Source organism: Daktulosphaira vitifoliae, unplaced genomic scaffold (genome assembly GCF_025091365.1).
Source record: "Daktulosphaira vitifoliae isolate Bord-2020 unplaced genomic scaffold, ASM2509136v1 Scaffold_5, whole genome shotgun sequence".
NCBI lineage: Eukaryota > Metazoa > Arthropoda > Insecta > Hemiptera > Phylloxeridae > Daktulosphaira > Daktulosphaira vitifoliae.
Genome location: NW_026099576.1, coordinates 33,318,850 through 33,335,863, shown reverse-complemented (window position 1 = coordinate 33,335,863; position 17,014 = coordinate 33,318,850). Strand labels below are relative to the sequence as shown.

The 17,014-nt window shown below is 27.9% G+C and overlaps 1 protein-coding gene across 1 annotated transcript in view; it reads right to left on the bottom strand.

The window, feature by feature from the left end:
* Nucleotides 1-1,856: 1,856 nt before the first annotated feature.
* The window catches only part of LOC126907900 (uncharacterized), a 48,821-nt gene continuing 33,663 nt past the window's right edge, over nt 1,857-17,014 (bottom strand). Inside the window, exons 3-4 of the mRNA XM_050689557.1 lie at nt 7,687-8,612; nt 1,857-2,214 (exon numbers count right to left, since the gene is read on the bottom strand). Coding sequence (XP_050545514.1) covers nt 2,009-2,214; nt 7,687-8,612 — 1,132 coding nt within the window. The 3' untranslated portion in view covers nt 1,857-2,008. The remainder of the gene's footprint in view (nt 2,215-7,686; nt 8,613-17,014) is intronic.

Sequence of the window (17,014 nt, the reverse complement as noted above, 5' to 3'; positions counted from 1 at the left end):
TTACCAGCGGTCAGTCACAAATTGATGGGACGGTCACAACAAAAACACCATGTGACTGTATACGCAACAGTAAGTTAGGCGAAGTTTAAGACATATAATGAGTTATATGGTAGGCTAGGAACAAAGGAAGGCCAGAAAGAAATCTATAGACTTGCAAAGATAAGAGAGAAAAGGTCAAAAGATTATCATAATATAAAAGGTGTATAAAAGGTGTTGATAATAAGATACTCTCGAGTAATGATGATGAGAAAAAAGATAGAAAGAGTAATTTGAAAAATTATTGAATGTGGAGTATCCAAAAGAGACATTAGAGGATATTTCGTGGAATGAGGGACTGGTAGAATTAATTAGTGAGAAAAAGATATCGGGCGCTGTGGCATCAATGAAAAAGAATAAAGCAGTGGGACCAGATGAAGTGCCAGTAGAAGTATGGAAAATATTAGGCGGTGTTGGCATAAGAAGGTCGAAGGAACTTTTAAATAAAATCTCATTAGAAGAGAAAATTACAAATAAATGGAGGAATAGTATTGTGGTGCCGATGATTGAAAGCGTATGATTGAGTACCGAGAGAGTGTATAAAGTGGTCATTAATGAGAAAATGAGTCCCGAAAAGGTACATTAATATAATAGAACGGTGATATTGACGATGATATAAGACATAGGATTAAATGTCGTTAGGTCAAGTGGAGAGAAACGTCTGGTGTGTTATGCGATAAGAGAATTCCAATGAAACTAATAGGTAAGTTCTATAAGACTGTAGTGAGACCAGCTATGATGTATAGTTCAGAGTTTTGGTTTGTTGACAAAAAAGTAGAGCAAATAATGAGTATAGTAGAGATAAGAATGCTTATATAGATGAGTGGAGTGACTAAAGAAGATAGGAATGAACATATAAGAGGGAGTATAGAAGAGGTAGAGAAAGATCAAAAAAGAGATGCAGGGATTTTATTGAATGCGATATAAGGAAGGCTGATGTGTGCGTAGATGATGTGAGAGATCGTAAAAGCGGAAGTTTAATATAAGAGTGGCCGAACACAAGAACTTGGAATTAAGGGGAGGAAAAAGAAGGTTAATTATATCGTTAATAATAAAATTATTATTTTGTATAACTCATAATGGGACCACTAAAAACTATCAAAAAAATAATATATATATATTGTTGTATTTATATATGGAACAATCTTTTTGTTCTAACTTATATTTTTAGTAGTTCAATAATAACGCAAAATGTAGTTAATAAAGATATAATCAATCAAAATAAAAACATATAAAATATTGATACACTTAAAAACGGATAAATAAATAATACACAAAATAAAAACTTAAAGTCACAAACGTACCACACGGAAAGAGATTACCTTCGGTACTCCCGAGGTCTTCTCTTTCTCCCCTTTTTAATTCATTCCGTTTCAATTTATATACTAAAATATTTTGTTTGTCTTTTTATAAAATTCATATAGTAATCATTTTCAAAAAGGTTTATAAATATTTACTTCCTGATCTAGTAACAATAATTCGGGGAATTACAATTAATCCAAACATTACAAAAGTGTTCTACTTCTAGGTTTACAAATAATAGACTATATTATATTTTAGTAATAATAGATTAAGAGATTCATAATGCCATAATTTTCAAAAATGTTTATAAATATTTACTTCTTGGTTTAGTAACAATAATTTCGGGAATTACAATTAATCTAAACATTACATAAGTGTTCTACTTCTAGGTTTACAAATAATAGACTATATTATATTTTTGTAATAATAGATTAAGAAATTCATAGTTAAACCAAACATTACAAAAATTCTTTGTTTTCAGTTTTATAAAATAATGACCTATATTACAATATATATATATAATTAAATCCTATTTACAAACTTGAAATAATTTATTTTATTCGAGATAAAATTAACATTGAAATGTATAATATTATAAATGTCATAAATATATATGATTTATAAATAAAAATAACAGTAACAAAATTAAAACCAAACTTATATATGAATATTATATGAATAGAATGTAATCGATCATATATTTTGGCAGTGGAACCTTAAGTTTTGATGTTTCATCAATATTTTGGTTATCTGTTTGTTTTTCGTCGTTGTCATTATCATGATTTACCATATTAATGTTGTTTTCTACATCATCGTTAGATTCAGCATTTTCCATATTATATATTTCAGTGTATATATTTTGGCTACATAAGCGATCTAAAAAATAATTAAAGATAAATTTAATAATAACTTACACGGCTCTTTAACAAAAAAAAAAACTCTACGCTACTATAATTATAACACAGATCAATAGACTTTCGCTTTTAAATCTATGAAATTCTGTTGTTTTATAGATTTTGACCAATTAACATAGTGTCGTCTAAATTTACTAAATTTACTAAATTTATTTACTAAATTAACGCCCCAAAGGGCTAGAGTACAGTTAATAAAACTTAAACTAGACATCAATAAATTTGGAGCATATAATTAGTTATAAAGACAATGTAAGTAAAGATTCTTAACTATATAATCGATCCCTTTATTATATCTAAAGAATTAAAAAAGAAGTCAACTTTATGACTAACTTCATTACATTCTAATAATATACGATTGTCCGGAGCAAAAAGATTATAGTTTTGTTGGACAGGAGATACATAAAATATCGTTTGAGATCGTAAATGGACTGAAGAAACATTAAAAGGAATAATATCAAGAATTTCTGGACAATAAATTTTATTATTTAATAAAGTATGGATCCAACTAACGTCAAACATTTTCCGCCTCTTACTCAGACTGGTTAGTCCAATATCTGAAGCTACTACATTTAAATCAACTTCATTAATATCGTATTTTTCTACTTTTACTACTAACATACGTAGAAAACGTTTTTGTAATTTTTCCAGTTTATTAGTAAGATTAGCTTGATATGGTGACCAAATGATTGACTCATATTCGACAATGGAACGCACTAAAGAACAATATAAAACTTTTAAACAAATAGTGATCTGAGCACATTCAGACAATCATGACTGCCATGAACTGTACGAATGTTACAATAAATTTTTACATCATCGGCAAAACACAAATAGTTTGAATGTTGAAAGACATCAGAAAGTTCGTTCATGAAAATTAAGAAAACTAATGGAGATAAATGCCCTCCTTGAGGAAACCCAGAGAGGATATGGATAATTGAAGAGATAATATTATTTAACTTTACTTGCTGCTGTCTGTCTGTGAGGTATGAAGCTAACCATTTAAGTAGTGGGTCTTTAACGCCAATATGTTTTAATTTATCTATTAATACCTTGTGATTTACTGTATAAAACGCTTTTTTCATATCAGTATAAATTGCATCTAAAACGACCACCATTTGCAACAGTGTAAACAATATTAGTATAAAACACAAGCAGGTTAGTAATAGTTGATTTAGAACTACGAAAGCCATGCTGGCAGTTATTCAGCACGTTTTTAAAACTTAATGATAACTCGGGCTCTAGAAATTTCTCAAATATTTTCGGCAGCACACTTAATATAGAAATAGGTCTATAATTACCCACATCAGACTTGTCACCTGATTTAAAAATAGGGGTAATATAACTTGATTTCCATCGTACTGGAAAATCACCCGAAGACAATGACAAGGAAAACAAAACATGGATTGGACGAGTAAGGGGATAACAACAGGAACTAAAAATGATACCAGGGACAAGGTCAGGATCGTAATGAGTGCCCGTATTTCGTTGCAGTTCTTCAAAAAATTTTAGAACCGGGATCTCACATGAGGCTATACAAAATAAGGAGGGTAAAATATTACTTGGATACGTTGTTCGGACGGTTTGTTTCGAAATAGAATAATTATAAGCAAAGAACTCACTAAACATTTCGGACACATTGATCATATTGTCTGACTTTTTATTTCCAAAATGCATAAAGTTTGGAAGTAAGTTATTATTTCTTTTATCTTTGACAAATTTCCAAAAGTATTTTGGGTTAACAATTAAATTATTTTGTACACAGTTAATATAATCTGAATAACATTTTTTTGATAGGTTTTTACATTTAGATCTAATAGCTGAGAACTCATTATATACTGATTGGTGTTTTTTAATTTTGAAAAACTTGCGAAGGGCATTTTTTTTTACGTATTAATTGACAAAGTTCCTTAGAAAACCAACTTGGGAAAGGAAACTTCTTTGCATAAACTTTAGGAACGAATAACTCAATAGAATGTAAGAGTATCTCATAAAATTTATCAAGCGCACTATTAATGACATCATAGTTATATAAAATCGACCAGTCAATAGAACTTAAATAATAAGACATTTGACAATAATTACCACGTTTAAAATTATAATACCAATTCAAGGAGAATGAATGCTGATAATTATTACTACATTGTAACTCAACTAACAAAGCCGGATAGTATGGGTCTAAAGGCACCAATATATCTGTTGAGGTATTGACAGTGATCAAATTTGTATTAGAAAATATTAAATCCAGATATGAATTGTATATATTAGTGATTGTGTTGACCTGATATAAGTTTAAAGATGAAAAAATGGCATTAATCCATATATTTTTCCATTTACTTGTGTTTTATTTTGTTTTTTAACATTGTAAAAGCTTCCGATTCATTCCCAAATTGAATAAGAAGTAGCCGTTTTTTAGATTGTGTAAGACGTTTGGCTAATGTTATGCTTAAATCTAGGTTTAAATGAGATATTAAGTCATTTGCTAACAATTTTAAACTATCATTAGTCACGTTTGGTGATTCTTCCATATTAAAGACCACAACATTTTTACTTTTTGATATTCTCAACTAAGCCTCTCTAATTATCTCAGATGAGGACATATCAATATTGTTCGTGGTTTTTGACGATTTCAATAATGATACACGGTCACGTAAGTTGTTCAATTCATTTTTGAGTCTTTTATTCTCAGATACAAGGTTATTAAAAGATGTTATCAAGCTTTTAAATGAATTATTCAAGATACTTAGCTTATTTTCATAGCTTATAAATTTCTCTTGAATTGTTTTGAATTGGGACGATTGCATTGATTTAAGCATTTTCAGTATATCATCTAAACAAAGCTCTTTTTGAAGTGAACTAGACAATGTTGATTTTTTTAACGGCGTTCCCGGCTTACTGGACATATTAAGCATTTATTATACAATATAAATAAAATTATTAAAAAAAGACTAAGATTTAAGATTCGATTTAACACTACGAATAATCACTACACACACTTGTGTGTTCTATACGACAGATAGAACTGAACTGAAAATTATTATACATATAATTGTAGATAATACAATTACATTATATAATTTATGTTTAATAAATATAATTTGTAAAAATGTTAAAAGCGCGTAATTGTGTTTATAGGCACATATATTTATTGTGCTCGGGTAAAAGGCCTTAAATACAAAAATTTCGTAAATGAGGTTAAATACTTAAAAGTTAAATATTTTTAAAGAAATACTCTTTTTTGAAGTTAAAAAGGGCTATGTTCTATCACTACCATTACGTCATAATTCGAATATGTAAAAACCTTCTTAATTTAAAAGTATTGAGTATAATGGATAAAATATATATCTATATTTAATATCTATATGAATCAGTCTAGAATTCATTTATCATAAATTTTTAGTTGCTAGTCATACTCATTTAGAGAGTGACATAGATCATTCTTAAAAAAAAAAGAAAAAAATTAATAGATCACCAATTAACCATCCAAGCGTCTGATTGTTACTTGTAAGATAAACTAGCAAATTTTAATCTATTTCAAACAATTTAAATGACAATAAATGATTTTTTCAGTTTTACAGAACTTTTCTGCATAAAATCTGTATTAACCACAAAAAAAATCATACCTGAATAATTTATTGCTAAAATTGATAAAATCTATTCCAATTTCTGTCAAGAAAAAAAAATTTAATTGAGTTACTGCCACTCATACAGACAATATTTCATAATTTTTATCAAGATTTACCTACAGATAGTCAGACAAGAGTAAGTAAAGTTATTGATTATATTCCTAATAATTTAAGTCTATTTTTTGGTTTTTTAATTAAATTATTATTATAAGAGTTAATTTTGTTGTTTTTCATAATTTTTTTATATAAGAGTATTTTATACAAGATGTTATTACATTTTTTGTTGTAATATATTTTTCTTCGCCTTAATCCCAACTACTTAGGTTCGGCCACCCTTATACTCAACTTCCACTTGATACGATTTCCCGCATCATCTACGTACACATTTCAGCCTTTCTTATATCGCTTCAATAATATCTCTCCAGCTCTATTTTGGTCTTCCTTTACCTCTTCTTCCTTCAACATTCATTTCTATAACTGTTCTTACAGCTTCCAAATCTTCTCTTCTGTTTTAATATTTTAAAATAAAATTTTTTTTTCAAAAATATTGGGTATAATGGATTCAATCTATCTAAATCAGTCTAGAATTTATTAATTATAAATGTTTAGTTGCTAGTCATACTTATTTAGAGGTGACACAGGTCATTCTTAAAAAAAAAAAAGAAAAAAATAATAGTTCACCGATTTACGATCCACACGACTGATAACAACTTGTAAGATAAATTAACAAAAAAAAAAATCTATTTCAAGCAATTGTTATGTTAACAATAAATGTTTTTTTTTTAAATCTGCATTAACCACAAAAAAATTCAATGATGAAGAGAGAAAATTGTATGGAAAGATATCAATTGGTTGAGTTTCACTAAAAATATTTGAATTTTGCTATATAAAGATATTTCAAAAGTTTTATAAACATTTTAAGTACTTACTACTTAGAAATAGTCATACCTGATTAGTTTATGGTCAACATTTACAAAACCTATTCCAATTTCTGTCAAGAAGAAAAAGATTTAATCGAGTTACTGTCACTCATACCTACACAGTATTTCATAATTTTTATCATGCTCTACCTATAGATAGTCAGACAAGTGTAAGTAATGTACAGTTATTGATTATATTCCTAATAATTTAAGTCAACAAAAAGTATTATGTAATATGTCTGAAGTATAATGTTTTTAGCTTCGATGCGAAGCTGAGAAGGTATTGGTTTTACTAAGATGTGTTTTTTTTTTTTTGTCTGTTAACACTTCTTTTTAGCTCTCACCGAACGGATTTCTTTCAACGATACGTCAAAAGATCACAAATCGTATCTAGTCGAAGACATTACCCTCAAAAATTGAAAAAAAATCCCTCGTTCCCCGTAAATGGGGGAAACCTCCAAAAAAATTACAAATTTAAAAATTGCTAATATTCGAAATTTTTTCTATTTTTTTTACTTAAAATTGCCTTAACTTTTTCAAAAATGAACATATCAATATAACTTTTTTTTATATAGATGCATGATATCATTACCTTTCATTTTGTATATTTTTTTTATAAATTTAACCCTTAACCTGCCCACAAGGGGGGATTTAATATGACAACTTTTTCACAAAAAATTAACTTTTTCAACTTAATGTTTATGTATAATAAAAATTATTGATATTATTATCTTAATTTAAAAAATATATGTTAAATCTTGAAAAAATTATATGCTTTATAAATTTGTATATTTTTGACATATGTAATTTTAATCATATGTATCTAGTAATATAATGGTTTTAACTTTGAAAGCTATTATTAAATTAATGTTTAGAAAAATTTGAACTTACTTATCATGGCTGATTTGGGTTTAAAAATGATACTAGACATTTTATTAAAGTATATGGAATATATATTTCGTGTTTTATTCACTGCAATAAGGGATTCCTTGTATTTGTCCAATTCGATTATGTATATTGACATTACATCAACAAGTTGAGAAAACTCTTTATACAGTTGAACAATAGTGTTATAATTTGTAATTTCATATTCATTTATTAAACCATCATAAGTATTTAATTTATTATTTTGAAAAAAAGTCTTCGTAGAAAACATTATGCATTTCAAAAAATAATCTATATTAGATATATCTCCATAACAAATTTTACGAATATTATTGCAAAGTTTATCTAAAAAGTTTATCGATTGTGATTGAAGTAGATTTGTATTTTTAAAATATTTAATTTGGTTAATTATTATTGGACCAATTTCTGCCATTTTATTACGGATTTCATCCACATTATTTTTAATATTATTATACCATACAGATTTGCAAAAATCATTAATCCTCTTTATAAATGAAATGTACATACGGACAAGTAATAAAATTGGCCTAATAATTGAAGCTAACACTAGCTGTTGATATCCTTGTAAATGTTTTGAATCAAAATTGTATTTCATGTAACGAAACACGTCAAAAAGTGTCAAATAAGAATCATCAGGACACTTATATGTAAGTGGTGCAAATTTAAAATAATGTATAACATTAACGGCCCGACAATCTTTTACATCTGGTAATTTTCTATATTGTACACCTGACATGAGATTTCGTTCATCAAATTTTTGCTGTCCCATCATTAAATCGTAGTATAACAATTTTTTGGGATGGAAATCCCATCGACAATCATTTTTCATTGCTAATTGCAATATTCTAAATACTTCACTGTGTTTTAATTTCAATCTTTCATCTTTGAGTTGCAAGTCATTAATAGACAACCTGTTTTTTAGTTTTTCTACTATATCAGGGAGAAATTTAATTCTATAATCTTTTTCCTTATTGAAATCTGGGCAATTCGTAAATACTTCCTCAAAAGATACATCAGAACATGTATTGTACACAAAATATTCCAAACGTTTTACTATAGCTTTATGTATCATCAAAAATCCTTCTAGTAAATTTAATATTCTATTCGAATCATCAAATTTACCATTTTTACTTTTAAAGTTCATCTCCACAGATCCTGAAACGTTATTCAAGTATAAATTTACATTCATTAGAGATGATGTATAATTTACTCGATCTTCTGATCTTAAAGCTTCTAACATCGCAATTACAATTTCACCATGAGATTGTATAGCTCGTCCATATATTTGTAAATCACTAATCAAAATATTTGTTTTTTCCTCTTCTAATTTTAGCAAGTATTTTTCATTATTTTTAAAATAATTCAAAATGTACTTGGAGAAATTACAATTTAATTCCCTGTATTCTAATGCTGTAGAAAAATTAAACCAAAGAACAAAAATATAAAATATTTTACATACAGCCATTTTAATTAGAAAATACAAAAAAACCAATATATGCTGAGACAATTACACTTTTAGTATATTTGATGATATATGATTGCAAGGATTCGTATTTATGTCAATATATTTAAAATTTGAATTTGGAAAATGGCATAAATAATATTAATTTAACAAACACATTTGTATAAATAAATAAATCCTACTAACACCGTTTCAATATTAAAACTTACATGACGCCGTAAGACTTAAATTAAACATAAACAATTAAAATAAAACGGTAGCACAGTGGGGTCGCGGCATAGTGGACACATTGCATAATAGGGTCCAGTGTAGATTTAATCTGACAGTGATTAAAATCACTATCATAAGAAACGCTTCGATGCAAATCTGTAGATAGTGTTTAATTTTAAAAAATTGATGGATAATTGCAAAAGCAACATCAACTTCTATTAAAATAAAATACAAAACCCATAATTATCATACAAAAATAGTATATTTTTCAATATGGTAGCCATTTGCGTATAGAAGATAGATCGTCGGGACAAATTTTTTTTTTTCATTTTGTAGTACATAAAATAAGCTTTAATTTTATATATGTTTAAAGGACGCAGTATTTCCGGAACATTTTCAAAAATTAAGTTGAAAAAGTTATTTTTTGTAAAAAAGTTACTATTTTAAATCCTCCCAGTGAGCAGAATAAGTGTTAGATTTTCAAAAAAAATTATATCAAATGAAAGGGAAATATCTAAGGTTTCAATACAAAAAAATATTATTTTTATTTGTTCATTTTTGAAAAAGTTATGGCAGTTTTAAGTACAAAAAACATCCCGATAAAATGTAATTTTTATCGCAAACATTACATTTTTTTTTAAATTTTCGACAGCCATTTGCACATAGAAGATAAGATGTCGGGACAAATTTTTTTTTTTCATTTGATAGTATATAACATAACCTTTGATTTGATATATGTTTAAAGGACGCAGTATTTCCGGAACATTTTCAAAAGTTCAGTTGAAAAAGATCTATGTTTTTTACAATATTTTAAGTTTTGAACGCCCCCTATATAAGGGGAAATTGTCCAATTTTAATAAAAAGTATGTCAAATGAAAGATGTACTTATAATGTATTTAGAAAAAAAAAATTTGTGCTGATATATACATTTTTCAAAAAGTTATAGCATTTTTAAGTTGAAAATTTAAAATCGAAAATCGAAAATTTTAACACAAAAATAGTGTTTTTTTAACTACGGCAGCCGTTTTACCTGCCCACAAGGGGGGATTTAAAATGATAACTTTTTCACAAAAAATTTACTTTTTCAACTTAACTTTTGAAAATGTTCCAGAAAGTCTGACACTTTTATTTATATCTTAAATTAAAGATAATGTAATGTACTTTATTATGAAAAAAAAAATTTCGGACTTTATGTTGTCTTCACAGTGAAAATGGCTATTAAATGCTATTTTTGTGTGAAAATTCTCGATTTTATTTTTTACAGTTTTAATTTTATAATGCTATAATTTATTGAAAAGTGTATGGATCAACACTTTTATTTATATCTTAATTTAAAGTTAATGTAATCTACTTTATTATGCGAAAAAAAAAATTTGATCTCTGGGCTTGTCTTCGTAGTGAAAATGGCTACCAAATGCTATTTTTGTATGAAAATTCTCGATTTTATTTTTTACATTTTTAATTTTATAATGCTATGACATATTGAAAAGTCTATGGATCAACATTATTGTTTTATAAGAAATACTATTTTTTAATAATTCCTTTTTCATTCGACATACTTTATCTTAATCAGGATACTAATAATGAACTAGCAGATCATGTAGCTAATCCACCAATTTTTTAAAATTAAACACTATCTAAAGATTTGCATCGAAGCGTTTTTTTTGATAGTGATTTTAATCACTGTCAGATATCATTATACTTGATCCATCTATGCCACGTCACCACTGTGCTGCGACCCCCCTGTGCTGGGTTTTTTTATATTATTATTTAATCTATTATATTTTATATCTTAGAGTTTTATCTTTGAATCAATTTAACTTTTCATATGAATATATTGTTTTTTTTTTATAAGTAATTTAATCATATTTCTTTTATTCGACCCATTTTTTTTTTATATACATATTGTTTAATTGTTGTTAAAATAAAATAAATTATTATACTCTTATTGATTTTTGGCAATTATTTCTTTTGAAAAATACTCATTATCTTATTTTAGACAAAGTTTAATCTAAAATAGCCTAAATAGACCAGAAGTCACAATATGTAATTGTAATTTTTCAACCTTAAATTTTTTTAATTATGGCTCTAAATAAAGTATTCATCTGGTTATTAAAAAAAAATCAATTTTAGATATTTGAATGAGCACCCATCCAAATATCGAACTGGATGCGGCGGGAAGATCGTCATGTATGACAATACGTTTGCCATTCTTAATTAATGAGTACAAATCAGCAGCACCTAGCAAAAAACCGATCGAACCGGGTGGATCGAATGACGGATTGGCAAGCGCTAAATTGTTATAATTTTGCATAACATGAGCCATAATTACCTGCCGCGGTAAATGATTTATAATTGACGGCAATGTTTTAACCGTCAATACCGGTTCACTAGAAAAACGTGCTACATCTGATAAGTCATAATACCACGGGTGTTGGGAACCTGAATCCCAGAAAGGCCTGTAACGGACTGAGTCCATTGATCGCGCGAGAGACCGAGGCGATCCGCGAATGCCGTCGTCATGGCACTAATATGCGACCCGGAATCTAACAATACGCGCGCGGTTTGAAGAGGGTCCGACCTACCACGGACATAAACTAACGCTGTCCCCAGCAATACTGTTGACGTAGTATTAGCCGTAACACCCGAGAAAAAAAAATTGTGCTGATATATACATTTTTCAAAAAGTTATAGCATTTTTAAGTTGAAAATTTAAAATCAAAAATCGAAAATTTTAACAAAAAATAGTGTTTTTTAAATACGGCAGCCGTTTAAATGTAGAAGATAAAGTATCGGAACAAATTTTTTTTTTTCATTTTATAGTACATAAAATAAGCTTTAATTTGATGTATGTTTGAAGGATGCAGTATTTCCGGAACATTTTCAAAAATTAAGTTGAAAAAATTATTTTTTGTAAAAAAGTTACTATTTTAAATCCCCCCCAATGAGCAGGTTAAGTGTTAGATTTTCAAAAAAATGATATCAAATGAAAGGGAAATATCTAAGGTATTAGTATAAAAAAAATGTATTATAATTAGTTGATTTTTCAAAAAGTTATGGAAATTTTAAGAAAAAAAAAGTGAAAAAATTTCGAAAATTAGCGATTTGTGATCTTTTGACGTAAGTTTGAAAGAAATCGGTCCAGTGAGAGCTGAGAAAAAGTGGCAACAGATATAAAAAAAAAAATAAATAAATAAAAAAACACATCATAGTAAAGTTAATACCTTCTCAGCTTCGCATCGAAGCTAAAACTAATATATTTCTTTAGAATTGATTGTTTTCAGTATATCTTTGATAATGTGATGAGGCGAGAAAGTAATTGTGATTATATATAATAATTTAAAAGTAAAATATTATACAGCAAAGGTTTAAAATAATAATATAATTTAATATAACATAAAAGTTTTGCTGTAAGCAAATAAATTTTCTCATCATAAGTTTTAAGAAACGTATTTAAGTCAGCAATACTCTCTTGGCGCAACATTTGTGCCGATAGCATTTTTCGACTAAAACCGTCATCACTGTCTGTAGTTTATCATAACGGTTAGATAGAGTCGACTAGACTAATGCATAATTTTGTTCCGATACTGGTATACTACTGATTACGTCCGCGGCGCTACTGCCTACTTTTTTATTTCAAAAATTCGTTTATAACTTGTGACGTTAAAAAGTGACCTATCTTTATTAGTATTGTTTAACAAAACCCAACACAGGGGGGTCGCGGCACAGTGGTGACGTGGCATAGTTGGATCAAGTATAATGATATCTGACAGTGATTAAAATCACTATAAAAAAAAACGCTTCGATGCAAATCTTTAGATAGTGTTTAATTTTAAAAAATTGGTGGATTATTCCAAAAGCTTCATAAACTGCTAGTTCCTTATTAATATCCTGATTAAGATAAAGTATGTCGAATGAAAAAGGGATTATTAAAAAATAGTATTTCCCATAAAAAAATTATATTGATCAATACACTTTTCAATAAGTTATAGCATTATTAAGTTAAAAATGTAAAAAATAAAATTGAGAATTTTCACACAATAATAGCATTTAGTAGCCATTTTCACCGTGAAGATAAAATAAAGTCAGAAATTTTTTTTTTTGCATAATAAAGTATATTACATTAGCTTTAATTTAAGATATATATAAAAGTGTCAGACCTTCCGGAACACTTTCAAAATTTAAGTTTAAAAAGTCAATTTTTCGTGAAAAAGTTGTCATTTTGAATCCCCTCCTGTGGGCAGGTAAAAAGTCAGATTTATAAAAAAAATATACCAAATGATAGGTAATGACATCGTGCATCTATAAAAAAATAATTATATTGATATGTTTATTTTTAAAAAAGTTACGGCAGTTTTTAGTAAAAAAAATTGAAAAAATTAGCCATTTTTAAATTTGTAATTTTTTCGGAGGTTTCCCCCATTTACGGGGAACGAGGAAATTTTTTTCAATTTTTGAGGGTAATGTCTTCGACTAGATACGATTTGTGATCTTTTGACGTATCGTTGAAAAAAATCCGTTCGGTGAGAGCTAAAAAGAAGTGGTAACAGACAAAAAAAAAAAAACACATCTTAGTAAAACCAATACCTTCTCAGCTTCGCATCGAAGCTAAAAATTGGTATATTATTCCAAAAACTACATGATCTGCTATTTTATTATTAATATCCTGAATGAAAAAGGGATTATTAAAAAATATTGTTTTTCATAAAAAATTATGTTGATCGATACATCTTTCAAAAAGTTATAGCATTATAAAGTTAAAAATATTAAAAAAAACTTTTTTACAAAAATCGTATTTTTTTATTAACTTTGATGTCTGTTTTCACCATGAAGTTAAAATTAAGTCCAAAATATTTTTTTTGTATATTAAAGTATATTACATTAGCTTTAATTTAAGATATATATAAAAGTGTCAGACTTTCCGGAACACTTTCAAAAGTTAAGTTGAAAAAGTTCTACTTTCTACATGCATTTTTTAGATTTCGCATCGAAGCTAAAATAAGTTAATTAAATTAGTTAAATTAAGTTAATCAAAACTATCTTTCAGAATTATAATTCAATAATAATTAAATTAAATCGTCCTAAATAATTCAATCGTATATCCCCTTTTTATATTTTTCTTGTTGTACAATCTTTCATAACAAATTATCATTGTGATAACAAAACGCCCATCTGACCACTACAGTACTGTCAATAATGCAACCGGTCCCAGGTGTCTGTCAACTACGCATGCACTGATGTCGGCGTAGTTTCCCCTTCCGGTCCATGTGTGTCGTCGCCGTCAATTGGTTTGGTCGTTCTGTTCAAAATGTGTTTTGGCTTGTCGTCCAATCTGTCTCCAATCATCTACTTATTTTTTCTTTCGTATACTGAACATTTCATGGCTGTCTAACTTTTACTTTTGGCCCTAGCGACGAGCCATGGGTGAATGGCTACGGCTTGGACATCATGATGTTATAATTTGGTAACTTTGTACAGCATTCCCGTCTTTCTTTATTTTCGTCCATTTCATTGTTCCTCTATTATAATAATATATTATTACTTATAATATTAAAATATTATATTATGTTATCTTTTGTACATGTATGTCATATATTATGAATTTACAAGATTACCAAAACAGGGTTCCCTTATTTAAAACATAAAATAATCAATAAATTAGGCAATTAAATCTGATTATCGTACAGATTCAAAGTAACGCTTATGTGTAGATTCTCAATTAGGTCCAGCCAATCACATTTAACTATTAACTAAGATCTACAGTTTCTAAGATCACATTAGGGATCGTTACACGACCCTCGTCTACTATAAAAACCCTATTTTTCCTATTAAAATCAGTTCTTTCGGCGATTTTAAAATACACAAAACACTCTACTCAAGATTCTTACTCTCTGGGACTTTTTTTTAAATTTATTTGGACTTAGAATATTTTTCTTTAAAACTAAATGACACTTAGAGATTTTAAAGTGAATTTTGTTTTGGTGAATCTTTTAATTTAATTTAATTTGTTCATTAAAGAATAATGTTTTATTTTATCATGGAAATAAATGTCAATTAATATTTTAAACCAAAAACATTTTTTTTATATATAATAAAACCGAATCAACTCTAATTTTCTCAGTTAATGGTAAATATTTATTATATGACTAAGTGTGTTGCAACTCTATACTTATTGGATAGATAATCATTTTTGGTTTAATGTCTTTGTTCTAACGAACATTGCGCCGGCAGACAGAGTAAAGGTTGCAATTAAAGATTTTTTTTAAAGTTAGGTGTATTAGGTTAGAATATATTTGTAAGCCTATGTGTATTGGGTAGCTAATCATTGTTGGTTTAATGTTATTGTTTTAACGAACATCGCGCCGGCAGACAGCACAGAGAAACTTACGAATATATTTTTTAGTGTTTAATTTTTGTCTTGGTGATTATTGTGCCGCATCCTTTAAAGGCGATACCGCCGGGACACATTGGGCCACCACAATTCCGCCTTGACAAATCTTTTACATAGATATCAATATTTCTGAATCTTGTTTTGGCCAGGCCAGAGGAAAATTTAAGAAATATTGGTGTCGATCTTTCAATAAAATATAATCTCATAAATAATATACTCATTCTACAAAGTCAACTAAGGATATATTATTTGATTATAATTATAAAAAAAAAACAGAGTGAATAGAATCTCCTGCATATAATAATACAGTCATAGATTTTGTGTAACGGTTTCGCCTTATTTATAATTAAACGCTTTATTTTCAAACGGTCATATTTACTGTCGAACTCGTAGTGTACAACGTGTGAAATACATTGTGAAATCATAATGAACATTGGATTGTTTAAAATAAGCATTACATTACGTGGGATACGAGGTAAGTACAAATTTAAATTTCCGCTTTCAAATTATAAATACTCTATTGAGTAATAAACCATTAAGATAGGTGATAAAGTCTTGTAGGATAATTGACTTCATTTATTCAATATTGTTCAGCCCCGAGATTAGTTCATTATTTTTGTCACAACGTTTGTGTACATTTTTATTTATTTGATTATTACCCTCATGTATTTAAACTCCGTTTATTCACCCCTCTGAATTCTTCTTTTTTCGTATCATTATATCTTTTGCACCCTTTCATATCTTGTCACATTTAAATATGTGTTACTCCGCCATTTATTATCTTATTTAATAATTTTTATTATTATTCGGCCATACATGTGCTATATTATATCTATGAAAGGCCTAGTTCCATATTGACCGATGTCAAGTTATTCGTTTGAGCATTTTTGCAATGATAACCATTTTATTTTATTCAATATTGAAAAATACGCTCCTGGCCCTTGGTCGAATCGAACATAGTCAATACAGTAGTGTCAGAGATTATTTTCTCCCTCATATTCTATTTATATTATTTGTCCTTTAGATCATTTAATAATTTGTAATAATTTTAACTATGACTTGAAATATGTTATATAAAAGAATTTGTAATTTTATTTTGATTATTTATAATTTGTAACTGACGTTAGTAGGGTAAAATAGAGAGTTCTAGAACCACCCCCCCGCCTCACCCCTTCACCTACCCACCAACCGTGGGTGGGCGTGGTCTCTCAATGGTGGGGGTAATGTCAAGGTCACACAGTGGGCGTGGT